Source organism: Oreochromis niloticus, linkage group LG9 (assembly GCF_001858045.2).
Source record: "Oreochromis niloticus isolate F11D_XX linkage group LG9, O_niloticus_UMD_NMBU, whole genome shotgun sequence".
Taxonomy (NCBI): domain Eukaryota; kingdom Metazoa; phylum Chordata; class Actinopteri; order Cichliformes; family Cichlidae; genus Oreochromis; species Oreochromis niloticus.
The window spans coordinates 25,119,936-25,143,069 of record NC_031974.2 but is presented as its reverse complement, the minus strand read 5'-3'; the positions used below and the strand labels follow the sequence as shown (position 1 = coordinate 25,143,069).

At 41.1% G+C, this 23,134-nt stretch overlaps 3 protein-coding genes and 1 long non-coding RNA gene across 5 annotated transcripts in view; 2 read left to right on the top strand and 2 right to left on the bottom strand.

The window, feature by feature from the left end:
* LOC109200391 (uncharacterized) overlaps window positions 1–23,134 on the top strand; it is a 108,022-nt gene that overhangs the window by 30,387 nt on the left and 54,501 nt on the right.
* Window positions 651–8,397, bottom strand: LOC109200394 (uncharacterized). Of its 2 annotated transcripts, none has more exons than XM_019355948.2 (8): window positions 7,457–8,397; window positions 3,677–3,735; window positions 3,438–3,589; window positions 2,869–2,956; window positions 2,614–2,778; window positions 2,117–2,323; window positions 1,715–1,883; window positions 651–1,553 (listed from the first exon to the last, which is right to left on the bottom strand). In XM_019355948.2, the coding sequence occupies exons 3-8, from the start codon at window positions 3,455–3,457 to the stop codon at window positions 1,462–1,464; spliced, it is 741 nt and encodes a 246-aa protein (XP_019211493.1). In that variant the 5' UTR covers window positions 3,458–3,589; window positions 3,677–3,735; window positions 7,457–8,397; the 3' UTR covers window positions 651–1,461. The 2 variants fall into 2 exon arrangements, with proteins under 2 accessions (XP_019211493.1, XP_019211494.1); XM_019355949.2 differs by having other exon boundaries at window positions 3,438–3,567.
* On the top strand, window positions 4,295–6,901 carry LOC109200390 (general transcription factor II-I repeat domain-containing protein 2-like). Its single transcript, XM_019355946.2, has 2 exons — window positions 4,295–6,421; window positions 6,603–6,901. The coding sequence occupies exon 1, from the start codon at window positions 4,592–4,594 to the stop codon at window positions 6,401–6,403; it is 1,812 nt and encodes a 603-aa protein (XP_019211491.1). The 5' UTR covers window positions 4,295–4,591; the 3' UTR covers window positions 6,404–6,421; window positions 6,603–6,901.
* LOC112847849 (uncharacterized) lies at window positions 8,846–22,861 on the bottom strand. The gene is made up of 4 exons (XR_003221663.1): window positions 22,784–22,861; window positions 21,805–21,894; window positions 21,662–21,694; window positions 8,846–9,058 (listed from the first exon to the last, which is right to left on the bottom strand). It is a non-coding gene; the product is annotated as an uncharacterized LOC112847849 (long non-coding RNA).

Genomic DNA, 23,134 nt, shown 5'->3' with positions numbered 1-23,134 from the left:
ATACATTTATGCATAAAAGAAAACCACTTCTCATTAAAGCAGTCCTTTAATAAACATGTAGAAGTCTGGTTATAGTTTTTAATTTCTCTCACAGGTTTGCCATTTAGCATCAACAGAAAGTTGATCAGTGCTCTCTCTCTATTGTACTTTCTTTGTTTTCTTTTGTTTTGTTCAGTTTAGATCATGTGCTTTTAGGTCTACGTTGAACTAAGACAAACGTCTCAACTCTTGCAGATGCCTCTATGAATCCACATAAACCGTTAACAGTTACATATAAGCTGACAACAGGAGGGTTATTTCACTTACCCAAAAGTGCACTGATTGCATTTGGTTTACATATATGGCATGCTTTTTCCTACACTCTCAGAAATAGGGGTACCAAAGTGTACCAAAAAGGGTACAAATGCTTGTCGCTGGGGGTGTTCCTTTTTGAAGGACATTTCTGTACCCTTTAGGCGTGGTACATTTTTGTACCTTATGAAGTTGTACCATCTGAAGTACAATCATGTACTTTCCTAAGACATAAATGTACCTTCAAACTATAGTACAGAAATGTTCCCTTGAAAAGGGTACAATAGGGTACCTATGAGGGTACCCCCCCAGCGACAACCTATTTCGTACCTAAAGAGACAAAAATGTACCCCCAATAGTCCAAAATATTTGGTTATTTAACCATTTATTTTCGATAATAGAATCACATCAAAGCATTTAAACAACCACAGGAATACATCCTTGATTACATTCGTATATTGCCATAGGACATGTCAAGAAAAATACATTCATTTAAAAAAAGTAAACAATCACATAAAGACATTAAACACCTGAACACAATGTTTTTGACGGATCACAGAGATGGCATGTATTTAAAAAACTGTCCACACAAATGTTTTGCTCTACTTCAACAAGCCAGAATATATATATGTCATATATATAGACAAAGTGGAAAATGTGCTTGCAACGTCACACAGAATACCTCAAGGACACAAACAGCCTATCATCAACTAAATAGGTGTCTAGAGCTTGAAAGTCTAATTCATTTCCTGGATTGAACAGGATCCAGTCATTGTCAACTGCCACTTGGTAAGCATGGAAATGACATTCATAAGTGCAAGGAAGTAACAGTTTCCCACACAATACCCAACAAGTATCAACATTCAAAATATACTTGATTTTAAAGAATATAGGTATGGCTTCAGTGTGTACATGGCCAACTACAAAAACATCCTCAAGTTCATATTTGACACTGCTGACAGATATAGCAGACACACGCTGAAGCACTTTATCCTGAAAATGCACATCTGTAAAACTTTTGTTCATTTCCAGAGCATTCTGTAAGTCTGTGGATTAACAGCAGTGTTTCCCCTACATTAGCTTAGCTGTGATGCTGAACCGCAGCTGAATTCAGCTCCATGCCAACAAAACACCGAGAATGAAACTTGTGGCCAAAGGCTATGCATTGCATCATGCATTTACCTCTCCAAGGATGATGAAATCTTCTATCTTCTCCTTGAAGATGGATGGCAAGAGGAGAAGTGCCCCCTTGAAGTCAATTCCTAGGTCATACAGATGCAAATGCACTTCATTAGATTTTGATAGCATGCAAATTCCCATTAACATGCTCTTGACATGGCACTATGGTACATCAATTATCTTTGGAAGAGAGCGCAAATGAATTGTCACAAAATTTACTATTTGTATGAGGTCAAATTAGTACCTGTAATGTCTTCAGCCAGTGCATTCTCTCTTGCCTCCATGTAGACCTTCTTCAGTGGCAAATCCTTGGTCATTTGAAGAACATTTTGAAGAACAGCAGTGAAGTTCTCGCTAAAGCGGCAACAGATGTTGTCTTGGCAGGGATGCATTAAATCAACCTCATCACACAACTGGAAATGAAAAGAGCAGAATAGACAAAAGAATGACATTTTACATTGAGGATTTAAACTTTTGACATGTTTAAAGACACAGACTGGAGATAAATGTAAAGTGCTTTAACCCTTGAACAAAAATTCTAAAGATAATAAACAGATTGATTAATCAGTTAGTACAGAAAATAATAATCAGATTTACAGACAAAAAAATCATTAGCTGTTTGCCCAATCATCTTAACAATTCTTACCCCTGCAGATGTCCCCAGGAATGGATATCTCTTTAATAGGTCCACAGTACACATTCCTTCAGCTACCTCTTGACGTCTCCATGCAAAGGTTTTTGTCATGCGGTCTTTCACCAGTGCTGTGTCAGGATGTAGCGTCCTGTGCTGATCATTTAGCACCTTGATATGAGCATCAACGGAGGCTGCATCTTCCCCCACAAAGCACGAATCCTTTGTCAAAGCAGATATCAGTATTATCATAAGTAAAATCTGATAAGTTAATGTTACTTGAAATGCAGTAATTTGTACACCAAATGCTTTGAAAAAAATGCAAAAATGTTGAATAGGAATTGCAAGTTGAGCTGACTTTTGTTAAATCAACTGTGAAGTTCCTTTTTCTATGTTAATGTTATCTGTTAACATGTTTCTTTCAATTAATGTTTACTTTTAGCTTTACAGTGAACATAATAAGACTACATATGTTACCTTAGCTCTTAGAGGCTGAGGGTGTGAGGATTTACGAGAGAGGGCTTCAGTCTCTTCAGACAGGAGCTGCTGGATTCCTCTGTGGTCCGATGTTTCTGCGTGCGTCCAAACTTTTCTTTAACCCGGTTCACTTCTTCGTTGCTGATTAGGGGAGCGCGTTCTGCTTTGAACTTTCTCTTGAGTTGGCTGTGCCAGGTGTCCTAGTTGTTTCAAATGTATATAAGTAGTTAATTATGCTTACTTTATATTAATATAATCTATAAAAGAAACAAAAAAGGAGAGGTACTCACATAACCATTTCCGTGTACATCTCTTAAGAAAGGATACTTCACAATCAGGGCTTTGATGACCTGGATGTAGTCTGAGTGGGTTGGGTACCTGTTTCAAACATAAGAAAAACAACACACAGTACACTGATTACTCTTATCCTTTTCTGGGGGCTTTTCTGTTCTTCAATTCTTCTACTCATATTGTTATTACCGTAAATAGTATGTTATAGACCAATGTCAAATCAATGTAGCTAAAGTTGATTTTAATTTTTTAAAAATGGGCGCGGACAAACAGCCACACCTCTCCCAAACTTCATTAATTAATTGACTGCAGTCCTGAATTATTAATTTACTCTTGAGCAAATTCGAAAATGAACACTTTGGATATCATAGTCCAGACAAGGTCTGGAGACACAGGATGTATGGTTTTACCACTATTGCCAGTTCATTGGAACCGTGTGTCACGCCAGACTCGAACGCTGGTCTCCAGATTGGGAGGCAGATGGGCTAACCATTTGTTCTCTGCCTCTCGTACAACAGCAATATTAATATTAAGAAATTAATGTAATTATTCAGAAAGGAACCCTTACATTGTGTACTGTGACAGCATTTCATAAAGAGTCCCAATTATTTTGTTTCGGTACTTCTGTTCTTTCTGGACTGGTTCTTTGAGATCCAAGCGACTCTGGACATCTTGTGGGAATTTTGGAATGGAAATAACTGCAGGCAAGAAGGTATAGAACTGCAATACAGTAGGAAAACAGCATTAACTAGCCATTTTGCAAGCACTTAAATGCATATGCAAATTTAGACATTTATCACAACCTACCTCTGGTTTGCTTGGGACACTGGACCTTCAACTGTACCTTCAATGTTGTACATCGTTATCTGAAATATAAAGTACAGTATGAAATAAAAATAAAACCATTTTCAAATTTCTTTTGGGGGGGGGGGGAATCCTTGCGCCGATTGCCTGTTGGCTGTAGGCATTATTCATTGCAACCAAAACAATAACCCGAGTTGTGGATAGAATAGAATCCTAGGCTATCTTGTCTGTTTTTGCTGCCCACAATTTGCCTCCTTGATTTTGGTTTATTTGAAATTATAAATCGATCCCTGATCGAGCAGCTAGCTGGCATCACAGGTGTTTGCAGACAGTGTCCCTGCGCAGAGCTTACAGCTCTCATATTCGAAAATCCCACTAAGTAGGTGGAATGGTACAAATGTGTACCTTCCATTGTTTAAAATCCCTTTGAGCGGGAAACAAGTTAGATGCGATAAATTTTGCTTAGAAAACGATTTTGTTAATAGCTATATTTACATACTAGCACGTTTTGAGAAATTATTGATTTTTCTACATTGTTGTACACGGTTAGTCACTATTTATTGATAAAACACTCGAATACGGCGGGCAGACAGACGTTGAACATTCCACCAACAGTCTAAATCAGTGGTCCCCAAACTACGGCCCGCGGGCCGGATACGGCCCGCCTCCACATTTGACCCGGCCCCCTGAACAATATTAGAGATGCATTATTATTTTTTCAGTCTGGCCACGCAATCGACACTAATGCACCCATAGAACACTGGGGTGTAGTGGGCCTGCCCGGCTGAATCTCAGGAAATGTTTCCTCATTTCAATAAAGCTCATTTGATTTGAATTGTGAAACACACTAAAAAAATTTTTTTGCTACTACGACCTCACTTTGTCCAGAACGTGAACGTGACCCCAAAGAACGGAATAATGGCAAAAAGGTTAGGTAAGAGAAAAATTGATTCAGAATGCAGGGTATTTAACCTGCAGTGGACACATGATTATTTTTTTGTTCAATGCAAAGAAAAGGCTGTTTGTCTCATCTGTCAAGAGACGGTGGCGGTATTCAAAGAATACAATCTGCGCAGACATTATGAATGCCGTCACAAAGACAAGTATGATAGCTTGCAAGGCCAAATGCGAACAGACAAAATCTCAAAGCTAAAAAGTGGACTGTTAGCTCAGCAGACTGCATTTGTACGCCAAACTCAGCTAAACCAGTCATCAGTTCGGGCCAGCTTTCGTGTTGCTCAACTGATAGCAAGCTACGGTAAACCTTTCACTGAGGGAGAGTTTGTCAAGAAATGTTTGAATGTTGTCGTGGAGGAGGTGTGTCCCGATAAGAAAGATGTCTTTAATGCTGTGAGTCTATCGGCAAGCACAATCACCAGACGCGTGGAAGAAATAGGGGGTAATGTATATGCCCAGCTGCAGCAAAAGACGAAAGAATTTGACTTTTTTTCATTAGCACTGGATGAGAGCACGGACGTACAGGACACAGCGCAGCTTCTTATTTTTATTCGTGGAGTCAGCGCAAACTTTGAGATGTGTGAGGAGCTGGCAGCCCTCCAAAGTCTGAAAGGCACTACGACGGGGGAGGACATTTTTGACAAAGTATGTCAAACAATGAAAGAGTTGGATCTGGACTGGGCAAAGCTTGCTAGCATCACGACTGACGGGGCTCCTTGTATGGTGGGCGCATCTCGGGGCCTAATAGGACGCATGAACCGGGAGATGGAAGAACGGGGTCTCACCGCCCCTCTACAAGTCCACTGCATAATTCACCAGCAAGCGCTTTGCTGCAAAGTGTTGAAGTGGGATTCTGTCATGAAGGCTGTGGTGTCATGCATAAACTTCATTAGAGCAAATGGACTTAAACACAGGCAGTTCCAACAATTCCTGTCTGAACTGGAATCTGCGTACGGAGATGTGCTGTACTACACAGAGGTCCGATGGTTGAGCCGCGGCAGAGTTTTGAGGCGTTTTTACGAGCTGCTACCCGAAATTAACGCATTTCTTCATTCAAAAGGCAAAACGGTCCCAGAGCTGATCGACCCAGAATGGAAGTGGCACCTGGCATTTTTAACAGACGTGACGGAAATGCTGAACGGCCTTAACTTGCAGCTACAAGGCCAGGGGAAACTCATTTGCGACATGTATTCCCACATAAAAGCATTTGAGTTGAAACTAGCGCTGCTTTTGGAACAAGTGAAAAAGCACAACTTCACCCATCTCCCTGCTACCCAAAACCTTTCTGCAGAGAACCCAGCGGTCCCGTTCCCAGCTGAAAAGTGTGTGGAAGCACTGGAAATGCTGAAGGCGGAATTCAGTGTGCGATTCCGTCAACTACATGCTCATGCAAAAGAAATCCGTCTTTTCCAAAACCCCTTTGTTGCCGACATCGATGAAGCCCAGCCTTTTTATCAGTTTGAGCTGGCCGAGTTACAGAACTGTGATGTTCTGAAAGATGCATTCAAGCCCAACAGTCTCGTTGACTTCTATGCCGCCCTCCCAAATGACACGTACCCTAACATAAAAAAACACGCAATGAAGATGTCCACACTTTTTGGCAGCACGTATATCTGCGAGCAAACCTTTTCACGCATGAAACTCATGAAATCTCCGATGAGATCAAGATTGACAGATGAACATCTGCATCAGTGTTTGAGAGTGGCTGTGACTAGAATGGAACCAGACATTCAACTTCTCACCGGCCAGATGCAGGCCCACAGTTCACACTGATGAACATACATACATAAGGTAAGCTCACTTTTGTGACTTAAATGAGTTATTCTGAGTATAAACAAATATAATCATAAAATCTACTGGGATAAAATCCATCTCCACAACCACTGAAAAAAGCTTGTGAGAATGTTTTGTGCTGTGTAGGTGCTGTATCACTTAGTTCGGTTTCTCACCCTGCTTGCTTTGTGGTTTTCAGAGGGAAGTTGATGAGAGAGAGCAAACAGTGGTGTCTACTAGGCTACCCCTACAAAACTGGATTATAAGGAAAGAACACAAGAACTTTGAGAGACTGCTCATATGTGTCATTTAAGATTCTGCTCTGACAACTGAAGCGTAAGATTGTGAAACAACAGAAACTTTCTTCCTGTGAAGAACCCAGAGAGGGTTATTTGGTTATTATTGATGTCATAAATAGTGTTATTAAGTATTTCCTACGTTAATTTTTTCTGTGAAGGACCCAGAGAGGGTTATTTGGTTATTATTGATGTCATAAATAGTGTTATTATATATTTCCTGACTTTTTTTCTGTGAAGAACCCAGAGAGGGTTATTTGGTTATTATTGATGTCATAAATAGTGTTATTAAGTATTTCCTACGTTAATATTTTCTGTGAAGAACCCAGAGAGGGTTATTTGGTTATTATTGATGTCATAAATAGTGTTATTAAGTATTTCCTACGTTAATTTTTTTCTGTGAAGAACCCAGAGAGGGTTATTTGATCTTGGAAAGGGTTATTAATATTTGGTTATGTGTGGCTTTCTGGAAAACAATAAATGTTTACATTTCGGCAAACCTGCGATCGTCACACTTTTTCTGTTACAAACTGACACTGGCCCCCCATCAGAGAAGGAAAAAGTTATGTGGCCCTCACTGGAAAAAGTTTGGGGACCCCTGGTCTAAATAGTCCACATTTGTATCTTTCTTTGTTTAAAACTTAGCTAACTGCTAGCTTTCACCCATGTTAAATCTAGCTCTTCGGACTTTTGCTAACTCTACTGTAAAATTACACGTTGTAATTTTTATAAAAACACAAAATCACACCCGACTTACCTCTAAACCTTTGCGCCTCGTCGTCTGACACATCAATGCCTTCTTCCATCAACTTTTTAAGGAGCTCCTCCATCAATAACCCCCTGAGAGTCATTTTCTGTGTCAACGCTAGTCAGCGCGGAGGCGGAGCACTCATCGCTGCTGGCTTTTCAGCCTTTGGGATTAATGCGCGTTGCGAACTTGACACATGAAAATACAACATTGTGGTATTAATGCGCAGTTGTTTAGAAACCGTTATGCTGTCTTGGCGAACTATATTTGTAACTTACAAAATGTAGTCACCGTAACATAAAAATCTGCTTGACATTTTAACTTCCAAAGAACCTCGGTTTAACTTGATGTTGCAAATTCCATAAAAACCTCACAATTAATGAACAATTCTAGGATGTAGTAAAAGCGAAAAAGTAAATGGCCAAACATAACAGTAAAATGATTTCACGTTTTTGAAGGCTACAACCAAGATTTAAAACATTAAAAATTATAACTGGAACTTAATAAAATGGAAATGGACCAGTTTTTTTTTAACATCATTTGGTTGTGCCTGCATGTCATTGTGTGTGTGTTTTTTTTAATATAATTTAACATAACTTACACAAAGGTAGGTTACAGATATTCTTTGCATCATAGGATAATTTACGTACAGAGGAGAGGACCAACAGATTTGATTATAACATGTAGCTTTTATGAGCACACTCACATCTCATATGAATTTTACAATTAACCAGGCCCATCCAGATTTTCCCATGCTGACCCATTACCACATTCTGCCACTGTCACTGCAGTACAGGTCAAAATGGTACAGATTTGTACTTTATTTCAAATTGAACCTTTAAAGGGGCATTTCTGGACTTTTAAAGACCAGTATTGTACTTTTAAGGGAACATTTACAAAAAATGTACCTATAGGTACAAAAATGTTCTTCTCTCGTACCTCTATTTCTGAGAGTGTATGACACATTCATCCCTTTATGATTAGAATCTTTTGCATTATGGGTAGGTTCATGCTTAAAACATCAATATATCACCACTCATAGGATGGAAAAAACTGCAAAAATAACAGGATAATATTTTCAAGATTTGTGCCTGTGTATCATTTTCTGTGGGTGCTCCAGCTCTCTCTAACAGTCCAAACATGCATGTTAGATACAAATGTCATTCTAAACAATAAAAAAAAGGCTCTATACGACTGTAGATTCATCCAATGACCTGTCTGTACTGTGTCTTGAACTCATTTCTGATTAACACACGTTTGCCAAAGAAGAACCTCCTTACTATCTAAAACCATGATTACAAAGGAAATAGGAAGTGCCAATAAATAATACAGAACCACTTTCTATCTTGCGTATTTGACAAAAACCTTTTCTCTCTTAGTTCCTTGGATGCTGCTGGTCTCATCTGTAGTTTCTATTGTCCTGTTGCTCCTGCTGGTCTTGTTGGTGGTCTTCCTGATGCTCAGGAGAAGGAGACAAACACAGCAGGCCCATATCCACACCACAGGTCAGTGTTCACCAAAGCAAACAATATATTAGATAAAACAGCTGCTTTGTTTTGATCATGACATCCAGAAGAATCTGCTCTGCTGTGTTTCAGTGACTCTAAAAACCTGCAATGAAGAAGATGACGTCAGTGACGAGGAGAGGATCTATTTGAATGTTGAGACACTGAACACCTACAGGAATTTTACTAAACAAACAGGAAGAGCGAAGAAAAAGGAAACCGATGGGAAAGAGACAAAAATGGAAGCAGGCGAAGAACAAAGCAGTGCTGATGAAAATGGATATATATATGTAACACAGACCTTTGCTGGACAAACTGTGGACCTTTATGGTCAAGAGGATATTTATCAAAACTTTTAGGTTTATATTGATTAACATCGATCCATTCAGATTAACACTTAGAATAAACTTAAACTCCCTTATTTTAAGGGAGTTTATTTAATCATTGATTAGAACATTTCAGCTTTTCAGGTTGTCTTCATCATTGTCATTATTGTGATGCATTAGTTCAATAAAAATGAATGATATCCAGTTATAAAGACAGAAAAAAAAATTCTAACTTTTTACAGATTATACATTATGAATTCTTTTCTCATAATAATACTGCATGATAAGCTTTAGTCAACATAGCACAATATTACTTTATCGTGGTGGAGGTGTTTGTGTGTCCCAGGGATCCTAGGGGCTATGTTGTAGGTAGGTAGGGTCTCCCACGTTAAGTTTGTCTGGTCCCTCACCCAGGACCAAGTATAAGATCTATGGATCAGTTCATCCTGTCTGGGATAGGGTTACCGGGGCCCTGCCCTGGAGCCAGGCCCGGGGAGGGCGAGCGTCTGGTGGCCATGGGGCCCGGCCAGGAACAGCCTGAAAAAGGTTCACCTTGCCTGGGATAGGGTTACCAGGGCCCCGCCTTGGAGCCAGGCCTGGGGAGGGCGAGTGTGTGGTGGAAGGAATACTTCAAGGATCTCCTCTTGCGTGGAGATCAGGGGTGACAACTCTGGATTGGCAGACCGGGGTGGTGGTTCATCTCTGCTTTTTGCAGATGATGTAGTTCTGCTGGCATCATGGTCTCCAGCTCTCACTGGAGTGGTTCGCAGCTGAGTGTGAAGCGGTGGGAATGATAATCAGCACCTCCAGATCCAAGGCCATGTTCCTCAGCCAAGAAAGGGTGGAGTGTCCACTCCGGGTCAGGGACGAGTTCCTGCCCCAAGTGGAGGACTTTAAGTATCTTGGGGTCTTGTTCACGAGTAACAGGAGAAGGGAACGAGAGATCAACAGATTGGTGCTGCAGCTGCAGTGATGCGAACACTATACCGGTCCGTTGTGATGAAGGGAGAGCTGGGCCTAAAAGCGAAGCTCTCAATTTACCTGTCGATCTACATCCCTCGCCTCATCTATGGTCACGAGCTGTTGGTAGTGACTGAAAGAACGAGATCGCAGATACAAGTGGTAATAATGGCCTTCCTCCGAAGCGTGGCTGGATCCTCCCTTGGAGATAGAGTGAGGAGTTTGGCCATCCGGGAGGGTCTCGGAGTAGAGTAAATGCTCCTCCACATCGAAAGGAGCCAGTTGAGGTGTATTGGGCATCTGACAAGGACGCCTCCTGCATGAGGTGTTCCAGGCATGTCCCACCGGGAGGAGGCCCCGGGGCAGACCCAGGACACACTGGAGAGAGGAGAGAGTATATCTCTCCGCTGGCCTGGGAACGCCTTGGTGTTCCCCCGGACAAGCTGGAGGAGGTGGCTGTGGAGAGGGAGGTCTGGGCTTCTGCTTAGGCTGCGGCCCCTGCGAAGTTTAGTTTTGTTCTTGCACATATGTCTACAGGGTTCACCTAGCCTGTCTCACAAGCCTGAACATGACAAGTTAAAAGTACTGTAAGGAAGATTTATTCAAATAAAAAAAAGTAAAAGCTGCATTTTCATGAAGAATCATACCTTCAACAAAGAATCATACATCACTGTGGCGTAGTCGAGCATTTCTCCTTAGTTTAACAACTTTGTAAATCCTTTGTTCACTTAGACTCCTTTTTTCATCAGACTAACAACCTAAATGATGTTAACTGGAAAAAAAATATTGAGACACAGGTCTCACACAATAGGAATAGGAAGGTTACTCAGTCTCCAACCAGAAGAGAAATTGTCTATTTAGTATTAACTTTTGTGTTGGACACAGTTTGTTAGCTTGCTAGTTTGGAGGTAGTGTAGAGGTGGAACTGCATATTTATCCTGTGGTTTGCACTGAAGACTCGAACATTTAAAAAGATGTTTCTAAAATCAAATAAATGCATTATAATGGATATAAACATGACTGTCATAGAAAAGTGAAAGTTAAAGTAGAAACTGAAGTAGAAGCTAAATGGTTTTTTCTCCCTTTCTGCTCAGGAGCTTTGGAATAAAATGCTTTATTTTACTTTGGAGATCTTTGAAGCAGCTTATCAATTTTGTTGTGTGTAGAAATGTACAACAGTGTTTCAGGTACAATTCAAATATGTGTATGTTTCCTTCTTGAAATGCCAGTGACAGGGACTAATACATTTTCCTGTCCGATGTGATGTGATGAATTTCAAAAAGAAAATCCCATCAATAGAAGTGATTTTAGTCTAAATTGAGCTGTACATATATTGTATGTTAATTTTTTAAAGTGTAGACTAAAAGAATATATAGGGAAAGATGTTTTTTTGTTTTTAATTGTGAAGCCTGACAAAGATTTGTCTTTTTGATGATTAGTAAAATGATATAATACAAGTAAATTTGCAATAAAAACAAAAGGAACTTGTTCTTGGAGTATTTGGAAATCAATTACACAATACAACTTCTGTCAAGGCTGAGGCAGCAGACGTGTGAAGTGGTGAGTGATGGACCCAAGTGCAGGCACTGATTTACTGCGAGTGAACTTTATTTACAAGTGGTGACAAAATTAACAGAAGAACAGATAGCGGGGACCAAGACCTAAAAAACTGAACTGGGAAAATCTAACAAACAAACCTGAAATACTGAATGACATGCAGAATGATATGCAGGTATACGCAAACGGACCAGTGGCAAGCAAAAGAGAACAAACACTCTGGCTGTGTCCAAATTGAGGGGTAGCATGCTTCAATGGCTGCATTTGTAGGCAATTACATCACAGCAACGGAACAAAGGCTGTCCAAATTCGAAGAGTCCTCCAAATGCGGCAACAAATGCGTCCTCCTTTTCCCCAGATTTGAAGGATGGGTCTAGTATATCCTTCATGGCCCAAACTATCCCAGAATTCATAGCCGGTCATACAGGAGAATTTTTCTCATAACAATCACAGACGAAGCGGGAGTTAATGCAGGAGAGGAATATACTTTTAAATGTAAGTATATGAAAATCTGGTGGTACAAAAGTTACACTTTTGTAGCGGTTGTGTTGTTAGGCTTTGGGCATTTGCTTATGGTTATTTTTAATTAAGATAAGATTCGTAAAAGTTGCTCGGAATCTAGCTTGTATGGTGGGTCCCATGGTTTTTTCCATGTATTGCCGCTTGCATACAGCTAATTTTGACTTTTTTAACCTTTTGGTGATATGTTTTAGGGAACAAAGACCAAATGGCTCAATTTATTAAAATGAGAAGAGAAAACGATCACCTCTTCACTGGGGTGAAGAATTCGGCCACTGTGGCATGGAGGTACAATACTAAATCAATTTACACATCATATTCATATGAGTACAGTTTTATTAACCCTCATGCTGTACAGAACGTGTGATGTCCAGACGGTATTCCTCTTGTGTTCTGCCGTAAAAACCTCTGGATTTAGGGATTAACATAGTTGCCATGGTTTTCTCTCTTCCCTTATTTTGTGTGTGATCAGGACAATTCTGGAGAAGATGGGCCTGCAGGGGAAAAAATCACCCCCTTGCAGGCCAGAAAGAAATTTTCTTTTCTTTTAAGTTATCCCAAGTATGCAGGTGTGTTATCAACAAGATAATTCTTAAGAACACAAGTTAATAAAGGTACAATTACTAAGAGTTGTGTTGTTTTTATTTGTCTACTGTCATTTTTGATTTTCTCTGTCTTTAGGATTGCAAGTATCCAGGGTCAGGAGAGGGAGTCAGTGTCCCCACTGACTCCCTCTCCTGAAGCTGGGTCTAGGTGTTTGAGAGCTCCTCCCACCAGGTGGAGGCTTCCGGTGATGCAGGCCCCACTGCTGCTACTTGGCCCTGGTTTGCCCTCATGGATGAGGTGATAGGACAGAGGCCTTCCATTAGGCCTCCTGTCCTAATTTCCTCCCTACCTGAGGACACGACAGGGCCAAGCGCAGCAGTGGATGACCAAAACAAAAGCAATGAGGAAGAGAGTGAGCCATCCACAACAGGGAGAAAGAGGAAAAGAGTCAGGGAAGATGAGCTGCTTGACCTCATCAGAGAGGACATGAGGCAGCAAAGAGAGGCTGAGGAGAGGAGAGTGCAGGAGAGCAGGGAGAAGATGGACAGACTGTTTTCAATTCTTGAAAGATCAGTTCCAAAATGAGTTATGCATTAGGAAATTCAATATTTATTTGAATATATTTGTTACGTTGTTATGTGTGTTGTATTAGTTTAAAGGTTTTATGTTATTAAAACAAACAGTAATTGTCACTGAACTCATTTTATTTGCAGGTATTTGTAACATGTATGAACATAATGCCAACTTTGAACAATTTTAAATGGATATTTATTTAATGAGAATAAAGTAAATAACAATGATAATAAAACAAGAACATTTATAATACGTCAACAAAAATCAGGCCTGGGATCCTCATGGTTTAAAAAAAACGGTCCAGGACTGGGACACTTCTAGCTCCTCCAGAATTAAAAATGTACAAAAAAACCCAAAAGAAAACGGAGCGACATTTCTGGCTCCATTTTACAATACACTTCAACGCAGGCTAGAATTTGAACACAGCCACAGACTACCATCAAGGCTTTTGAGGGAGAACAGGTAGATCCTCTTAAACTACTTTACAGCTTGGTTAGCCTGATCAAGTCTGTGAGCAGCAGAGTGCCGAATCCACTGGCAAATGTTGATGTACTCAGATACATCAGTTCCAAACCATACCTTGGTTACCTTTTTGAGTCGAAAGCAGCTGATTTGCACCTTACGTCTGAGGATTAAAAAAAATGTCAAAATGTCATTGCCACAGTTTTTTCTATTGTCACTTTTTGGTCCTTTTAGATCAGGGGTCGGCAACTCTGGGCATGCGTGCACGCACATGCACAAACACATCCTCCAACCACATACACCCATATTTTGCTCCATTGCGGTTTATTTCACACCTGAAACATTTAGTAAAAAATTAAGAAAATACAAGTAAACTGCAATAAATTACAGGTAGTAATAAAATAAACAACTAACTCTTTTATGCTACGTCCGCACCTAGACGGGTATTTTTGAAAACGCAGCTGTTTGGTCCACATGTAAACGGCGTTTCGAATCACCGAAAACGGAGATTTTTTAAAACTCCTTTTTTGCGTTTACGTGTGGACGAGGAATACAGAGTTCGTCACTCAACGTCAAAGGTATGTGCGTTTTTACACGTCACGTTGTGCGCCACGTTAATGTTTACATGAGATGAATTGCAGAATGGCAGATAGAGACAAAATACTGTTAATCTGACTATCTTCAGGTTTTACACGCTTACATATACACACGCAGTTACTGTCCCTCCATTTAGAAAGGCAGAGGCGTCACGGTGTGATTATTTTACGTGTAGTTTTTTTTCCTGTGTAATAATATTCAACATTGCTGTCAATACATTTTTTCAAAAAAATGCCTCTCTGTGCAAAATGGGTTTAAAAACATAAACAACTGTGGGACAATGTTGTTCCGTGATTTAAACCAGGGGAACAAATCGTGGCAGGATCAGCCTGATATTATTTGTATCCCACTGTAACTTTACTGCACAAAGAGCTAACATGTCCAAAATGTCAGGAGTAGTTATTACAAGAAGTGTTTGTGAACTAAAAATCAAGAATGTGGGATACTGTTTGTCCGTGAGTTGGAGAGCCCAGCGCGTGCTCCCGACGCAGGGAAAACCAATTCTGCAGGGGAGACCTACCTTAGCACTTGTGCAGGTGAAACCAAAGGGAAGATATGCTTCACCATATTTTCTAGTCTCTGGCTTAGAATGAAGTTGGTTTGGAAACATATTCAGCGATGCTTCATCTCCTGCTTTGCGTTTGTGTGGGAGCCCCGTGCTAGCAGTGTCCAAGTGTTTTGGGTTTTTTTTCCCCTTTTCATACCACGCCCCCCCTGCAATGGCTCTGCGCCCCACACTTTGGGAAGGTCTGGGTTAACTGATGGCACGACCACAGCTAGACTGGCCATCGGGCATACCATTTGCCCGGTATGCCCGATGGTGATTTTTCGTTTTTATGGGCCGATGATTTTTGTTTGTTTGTTTTGTTTGTTTTTTGTTTTTTTGTAACGGTATAAACAATGAAAGGTGGTGGATTGGCCAGATTCTGGCAGATGTGTAAAAATAACTCAGTTGTTTGGTGGTGGCTATGGCAGACCTTCCACAGAGGCCAGCGGGTGGATGAGGGAAAGGGGAGGCAGGAGGAGGAGAGACCCGAGGCGGCCGCCGGTCCGAGTGTCAGGTGAACTGAACTTTAGGAAAGAAGTTATGACCTGCAGTCTATCTGGGTCAGATATAAACCAAGTTTAGGTGTAATTTATTTTCGTTGTGCTGACTTTTTACAGTCAGTTACAATAACTCGTATTGCGTACTAGCTAGCATGACGGAGTTTCTATACAGCTGGGTGGGTGCTGTGATGTTACTGATAGTGAACTTTATTTTATTCATAAGGTTAGTTAGTAGAGTTGCCAACCGTCCCGTAAAAAACGGAATCGTCCCGTATTCAGAGAAAATATTACTCATTTCGTATGAGGTGAAAAGGAACAGTTTGTCCCGTACTTCAGCTAGAATGGAAAAAAGACACAAAGCTGGAGTTATTCTGCATCTTTATGCTGTCAGATGCCTCTTCTTCTCTCATTCCCCCCCCTCTCCTGTTGCTACTTCAATCATGAAACTGATCAATGATCAGCTGATCGGCTTTTCTGACGCAAGTCCAATCTCTCTTGTTTATCGCTCACTTTGCGCCAGAAAGAGGAAACCAGTGGATGTCGCGCTAAACAACAGCAGCACGTTTAAGCTTGATCAGCTGTTGTTAGAATTTATTTAATATTTAATTTCTAGTATCAGCTGATGTTTGCTGGAGCCACAGCTGTAAAGCTGCTGGTCATGATATCAGTTTGGTTATCTGGTGAGAGGGAAACATGAAGATGAAACCAGGAGATGTCCTTACTGAATCATCAGAGCTGAACAGGTGATGGAGAAACAGGTTTACCTTTTAGGTGACATGAATGAGTTGAAGGGAAGTTACGAACTGTTTCTGAGAGACAAATAACACCAGGATGCTTTTCTATGTAGCTGACAGCTGGTAACTGTGCAGGGGCGGGTCTAGCAAAGTTTTGCCAGGGGGCCAGGAAGGGCATTGACAGGGAAAGGGGGGCACAAAGAAATACTTTTCTTTCTTATTCTCATTTAAAATGTCTAGCTTTTAATAAATAATTATCTGAATCTTACAACCAAAGTTTTTATCTGATGTAAAATGTATAGAAATCATACATATACCAACAAGACAGTGTACATCACTGTCACAACAGCGTTTGTTTTCATTCAAAGGCTTTATGGCTTTTCCTATAATACCTGGTGGGCCGGTCTCTAGTCAAAATGCCCGGGCCCATTTTTTGTCCCAGTCCAGCACTGGGCATGACACGCAGTGAATTAATCTGAGAAGGTGCATTAAAAAACAAATGGCCGGGCCAGCGGTGCACATCGCAAATTAGCTCGCATAGACACATTAGTTGTACTAAAAACAACAACCCCAACTACCAGATTCAACTATAATTGGCTAAGAATCACTTTGCCTACCGGTGAGAGGGACGTTGCTAGCTGGCAGTTTTTTCAAGCGATGTTGAAATTTCCACACTCCAACACTTCAAATGCCTTATGGAAGCTGTCCGCTCAGCGCAGCATCAGCACCGCGGAAATACACGGATACATCTGTAGACTCGAGACAGAATTCACAACGCGTTTTCGGGACTTTCAGGTGTATGGAACAATGTTGTCTTTTCTGATCAAACCAGAAAGCTTTAATGAGCAGTTGGATTTGTCTTGCATTAACTGGCTAGACACAGAAGACATCAAAATGCAGCTGATTGAACTGAAAACCTCGACTCTGTGGGGTCAAAGTTTGCAGAACTACGAACGCAGCTGGAATCCATAGCTGTGCGTGTTCATGGAGCTTGCATTTTCACCTGCTGGACATCACTACCTGACAAATCAAATCAAAATCAACATTTATTTATATAGCACATATTAAAACAACAGTGTTGACCATAGTGCTTCACAGTCAGTAAAAGCATGAGACAATTAAAACAAACAATAAAACAGGACAACAAACAATAGGTAACAACACAACAAGCTAGAACAGCCAACTAGTTAGAATCAAAAGCCAAAGTAAAAAGATAAGTTTTAAGACGTGATTTAAAAGACTGGATAGACTCGGCAGTACGAATATGAACAGGGAGGTTATTCCAGAGTCTGGGTGCCACAGTTGCAAAGGCCCGGTCACCTCTCGACTTCATTCGAGACCTAGGTTGTGCTAGGAGCCTGTGATTGGACGATCTAAGTGCTCTGTTGGGATTGTATAAGTGGAGTAGATCAGAAAGATAGCTGGGCGCTAAATTATTCAGAATTTTAAAAGCGAACAAAAGAATTTTAAAATCTATGCGATATTTAACAGGGAGCCAATGTAACTTGGCTAAAATTGGAGTTATGCGTTCATAGATTCTCGTACCTGTTAAAAGACGCGCAGCTGCATTTTGAATTAACTGAAGCCGGTAAAGAGAAGAGTGTTGGAGGCCCGAGTAGAGGGAGTTACAGTAGTCCAATCTGGATGTGATAAATGCGTGGATAAGCTTTTCAAGGTCCTTTAAAGCAGCGGTCCCCAACCTTTTTTGCGCCACGGACCGGTTTATGCCCGACAATATTTTCACGGACCGGCCTTTAAGGTGTCGCGGATAAATACAACAAAATAAAACTAGTACCGGTACCGAAAAAAAAGAAGATTTATTCATAACACAAGTGAAAAGACCCAGGAAAACCGAGTTAACGATAAAAACGATAACAAAATAACGCTGAAAACCGATAAAAAACCCTGAAAAACATACATTTCGCACCTGAGCCTCAGCTCTCGCGGCCCGGTACCAAACGACTCATGGACCGGTACCGGTCCGAGGCCCAGGGGTTGAGAACCGCTGCTTTAAAGGAAGGAATGGCTTTGCTTTAGATATCTGACGCAACTGGCAAAAGCTGTTTTTTACCACAGTGGAGACCTGTTTCTCAAGTTTAAAAGAGCCATCCAGGAACACTCCAAGGTTTCTTACAGTGAGCGAGAGATGGCTAGCGAGAGGGCCTAGGGCATCAGTTAACTGGTCTAGCGGAGTGTGACTACCAAAGACTATGAAAGGTGAATAAATCTGGATATCATCAGCATAACAGTGAAAGGAGATGATGTATTTTCTAAAAATTAATCCCAACGGCAACATGTACAAAGAGAAAAGAGCAGGACCGAGCACGGACCCTTGAGGCACACCACAATAAATAGGGGCAGAAGCCGAGGAGTGTTGCCCCATAGCAACAGAGAACGACCTCTCTGAGAGGTAGGATTTAAACCAAGTTAAAACCGTACCTTTGAGACCAACAACATGTTCCAATCTTGATAGAAGAATGTTGTGGTTAACCGTGTCAAAAGCTGATGTCATCATTGATGACAATGATGCATTCAGCAGAGATAAGATACAAGGACCAATAACATGTAAAGCTTCCTTAAAGAAACGAGAAGGAAGAATATCATGCGGGGAACCAGAGATTTTGAGATGATCAATTATATCTTTTAAAGCAGAATAGGATACTGGCTCAAACTGTTGAAAGACAGTCAAGCATTCAGAGGCTGGAACTGGGTCTAAAACTGATGATGAATGAGATGGATGAGAAGCCCTTAAAGCTGAGATTTTTTCAGAAAAATACTTTAAGAAGGGGGGAAGCATCCCTATAAGTGGTAGTGCAAGGGTTTATCACAGAGTTAAAAGTATTAAAAAGGGCTCGGGGGTTGTGGCTATTAGTCATAATAATGCTAGACAAAAGGGCAGATTTGGCAGCTTTAACAGACTTTTGATACTTAGATAAACAATTATGGAGGATGTCCAGAGAGACGTGCAGTTTGTCTTTCCTCCATTTTCTTTCAGCACGATGACATTCACGCCTAAGGGCGCGAGTAGTATCATTTAGCCAGGGTTGTGAGGATTTGGCATGTTTAATCCTCAGAGGTGCCAGAGAGTTAAGAATGTCAGCGCATGTAGTATAAAACAGGTTATCAAGCTCATCCGCTGATAAAACCCCATTACAGTTAGCATCAGAGAGGGGAGAGTCAAAGAAAGCATCAATGAAGTGGGCGATTGACTGGGAGTTAATTGTGCGCGTTTGCCGCACAGGACCATCACTGTACAAATCCACATCGCTCGCTACAGTATTAAACAAAACCAGGAAGTGATCAGAAATCCCAGAGTCCTTTATGTCCGTGATGCAAATATCCAGACCATAAGATAGTACCAAATCAAGTATATGACCTTTAGTGTGAGTTGGTTCACTTACCCACTGGGTGAGATTGAGGGTGCTAATAAGAGCGAGGAAATCCTTAGCTAGCAACTGTCCTCACAGCAAACATGAATGTTGAAGTCACCAACAATTAGTATACGGTCATAACATAGCACAATTCTCCCCAGTAGATCAGCAAAATCTGGAAGAAAATCCTTGATAGGTTTCGGGGGGCGATACACCACAGCGCAGAGGATGCAGGGGACGCAGTTCACTTCCAATAACTGCACCTCGAAACTGGGGTACAGAACAGGTGGCAGCTGCCGACATCGAAGTTTTTTTTAAAAAACTGAAGCTATTCCTCCACCTCTTCCAGTGGTCTGAGGTGAGCTAACAAAAGCGTAGTCAGGTGGGAGCAGCTCCAAGAAGGGAAAAAGTTCGCCGGTGCGAAGCCAAGTTTCCGTCAGGAATTAGAAATCCAGTCCCGACGATAGAATAAGATCTTTAAAATAAAAGTCTTATTCGCCAGTGACCTTGTATTTAGCAAGGCCATACGGAGAGTGGTCACACTGTTACTGGTAGGAGAACGCCGCAGTAGGCGAAGGTTGCCGAGATTCGCACCTCCTCTGGAGGACCGCACCCAGCACCGAGCGGGTGGAAGATCAGCTGGGAGGTCCAGGTAACCATCAGATCCAACAGGCGAATCCAGCGATGACAGAACAGTCTGAAGTTAGCATGGTCTCGGAGGGCAGGAATAGATGACAAGATGCTTATAGAATAGCGATCATTTGTCGCAACATAGGACTTTAAAAAGGCCTTGATATGAACACGGATGCCGCCACGTTTACCCCGTCTCCGTAAACGTTTCCTTTGAGAGAAGGTAGATGGTAAGTGGCGGAGGTAATCAGGAAAGTCCTTCGAAAGCGGAGGAGGATTCTCAGATCTCCATTTAAAATCTTGTGTCTGGTAGTCCAAAGGCCGGAGATTCAAAAGAGTTTGGTGATCATAGGCAAGTAATGTGGAGACATCAGGGCAGCACATAGAGAGAAGGACGACAAACAACAAACAACAGCGGAGGAGACGGCGCCATCTTGTAACATGAATGTGTTTAACTGTTTAACTGTCTTCAGAACCGGAGGTTTCTTCCTGTTAAAAGGGAGTTTTTCCTTCCCCACTGTCGCCAAAGTGCTTGCTCATAGGGGGTCATATGATTGTTGGGTTTTTCTCTGTATTTATTATTGTGCTATCTACTGTACAATATAAAGCACCTTGAGGCGACTTTTGTTGTGATTTGGCGCTATATAAATAAAATTGAATTGAATTGAATAGAACATTGCAGAGGCCTTATTGACAGTATTTGGCTCTACATATCTGTGTGAGCGGATTTTCTCTCACACAAAGAGTGTCCTCAGGGAGCCGTCTGAATGCTGGACACTCGGAGACCTGTGTCTCTGAGTGGGAAACCAGAGATCACATTAACAACATGTGTATTGCTGTATCAACAAACATGCCATATTGGCCTAGTTTATTTTTCTTATCATTGTTGTGAGGAGACCATAAATAGCATTCGCATTTTCTGTCGTACAGTTAATTTGCTATGGAGTTCTTGTTATGGATAAAAAGTGTCTTTTTTTTGTTTCAAAATAGCTGATAACTATTTGCTGATAGCTGCCAACATCTGCAAACAAATATAATTCTATAAAGTTGTTCTATATATTGTGTAACTGTTAATATAGAATGTTTTAAATGTATTGCTAATGCAATCATATGGCACATATGGAAATTTTAGATGGCACTCATCATCAGAAAGGTTGCCGACCCCTGTTTTAGATTGTTAATGTAGTTTGTTAAAGGTGTTATGGTTAAAAATGTTCTTCTTTTACTGTTACTTTTTGTGGATCACAAGGTTTTAAACTACTTAAAAACACATACACACACGTGCCAAAGGAGGAGGAATTGTGACATTAAAAAAAGAAATGCAAACAGAAATTTAATTTGTAGTTCTAAATATTTTCTAAAGGTGTTTAGGCTGTTCTTTACTCACTGTATGTGTCGTCCACGATGTTCTTTCTCTCTCCTACAGCGTTGGTCAAAATCACAAAGCATGGTCAATTATGCAAATTAGGCGATGACGTCATTTGGCGTCTTATAGCGACTTCTGGGACAGCCAATAGCGATTTTCCTTACTGAGGAGTTGGTAACACTGTTTGCGCTGCCGTACACGACTTCTGATGCTGGGGAAATCAGGGAGGAGAATCAAGGACGGGAGCAGGGAATCTATATATAAAGCAAAAGAGAAGTCAGGACCAGAAGTATCACACGGGAACACGAGAGTAGGTTTGACTCAGGCTGCACCAACTTCAGTAGTTCAACGTTCAAGCGACGAGAAGCGCGTAGCCACTGCCCTAGTGACTGGAGAGGCACCGCAGGTGTTTAACTGCTTGCAGGTGTGTCGGCCAAAAGCGGAAGCCCACAGTGAGCTCCGCACAGGCGAGAAGGAGACAGGACAGAGAGAGCGAGGGATAAGAAAAACAATAACAAATACCTGTAGCCTTATCGAGCCGGCCGGCAGACACAGGGGCCGTGACAACAGATGGCTTTCCAGCTTTAAAATTTCTCATTCGTAAAAACACAAAGATGAGATATGGCACACTGACCAATGTAAAGTATTTATTTATATTATTATATTCATTTATTTATTTATTTATTTTTGCCCGTGTGACTGTAAAACAAACAAACAAACAACAACAAAAAAAAACATGAAAAGTCTGCAGGTCAGTTTTTAGTGAGTACAAAATGTGCCAGCAACTGGCATTGCCCTTAATGCTCTTTTGGGCTTGTAGCAGCATGCTTCAATACAAACCACTCTGACCTGTTGAACATGAAGAGGAGGATAAATGGTACATTCACAAATAATATTACTTCCAGATTTACACAATGCCTATGACATCCTCACAGATATAATTTACACCTGGGTAAATAAATAATTGACTATACAATTAACATGCTTCCCAAAGAAGTGCCATGGTCCTGGGTCATTTGACCCAGCGTTTTGTGTGTATTGTTATGATCTTATGTTCCCGTTTATTCTGTGTATATATTTGGGTTTAGACTTTTTTAGTTCTTAGGGTTTTAGTTCTGTGCTCCCTCTGTTCTCTGTCTGTACCGTGTCTCTGAGTCCAGTCTGTGTATTTCCTGTTTTACTTTGAAGGTCTGTGTCTGATGTCAGTGTATTCAGCTTGTGTCCTCCCCGTCTCCTCGGATCCATTAGGTTCAGCTGTATCTCCCTCCTGTGTGCTGTTTCCTCGTTTCCTTCTGTGTGTATTTATAGCATGTGTCCTCTTGTGTGCGTTATTGATCCGTCTGTGTTACCTCCCTGCGTCACTCCCTCCATGTCTTCCTGCGGATTCAGGTTTCAGTTTTCCCAGTCTGGAGTCGTTCTTAGTTCTGTTTCTCGCCACCCTCGCTTTTGGTTGTATGTCACTCTGCTTCAATAAAGCATCTGGCATCAGCCTTT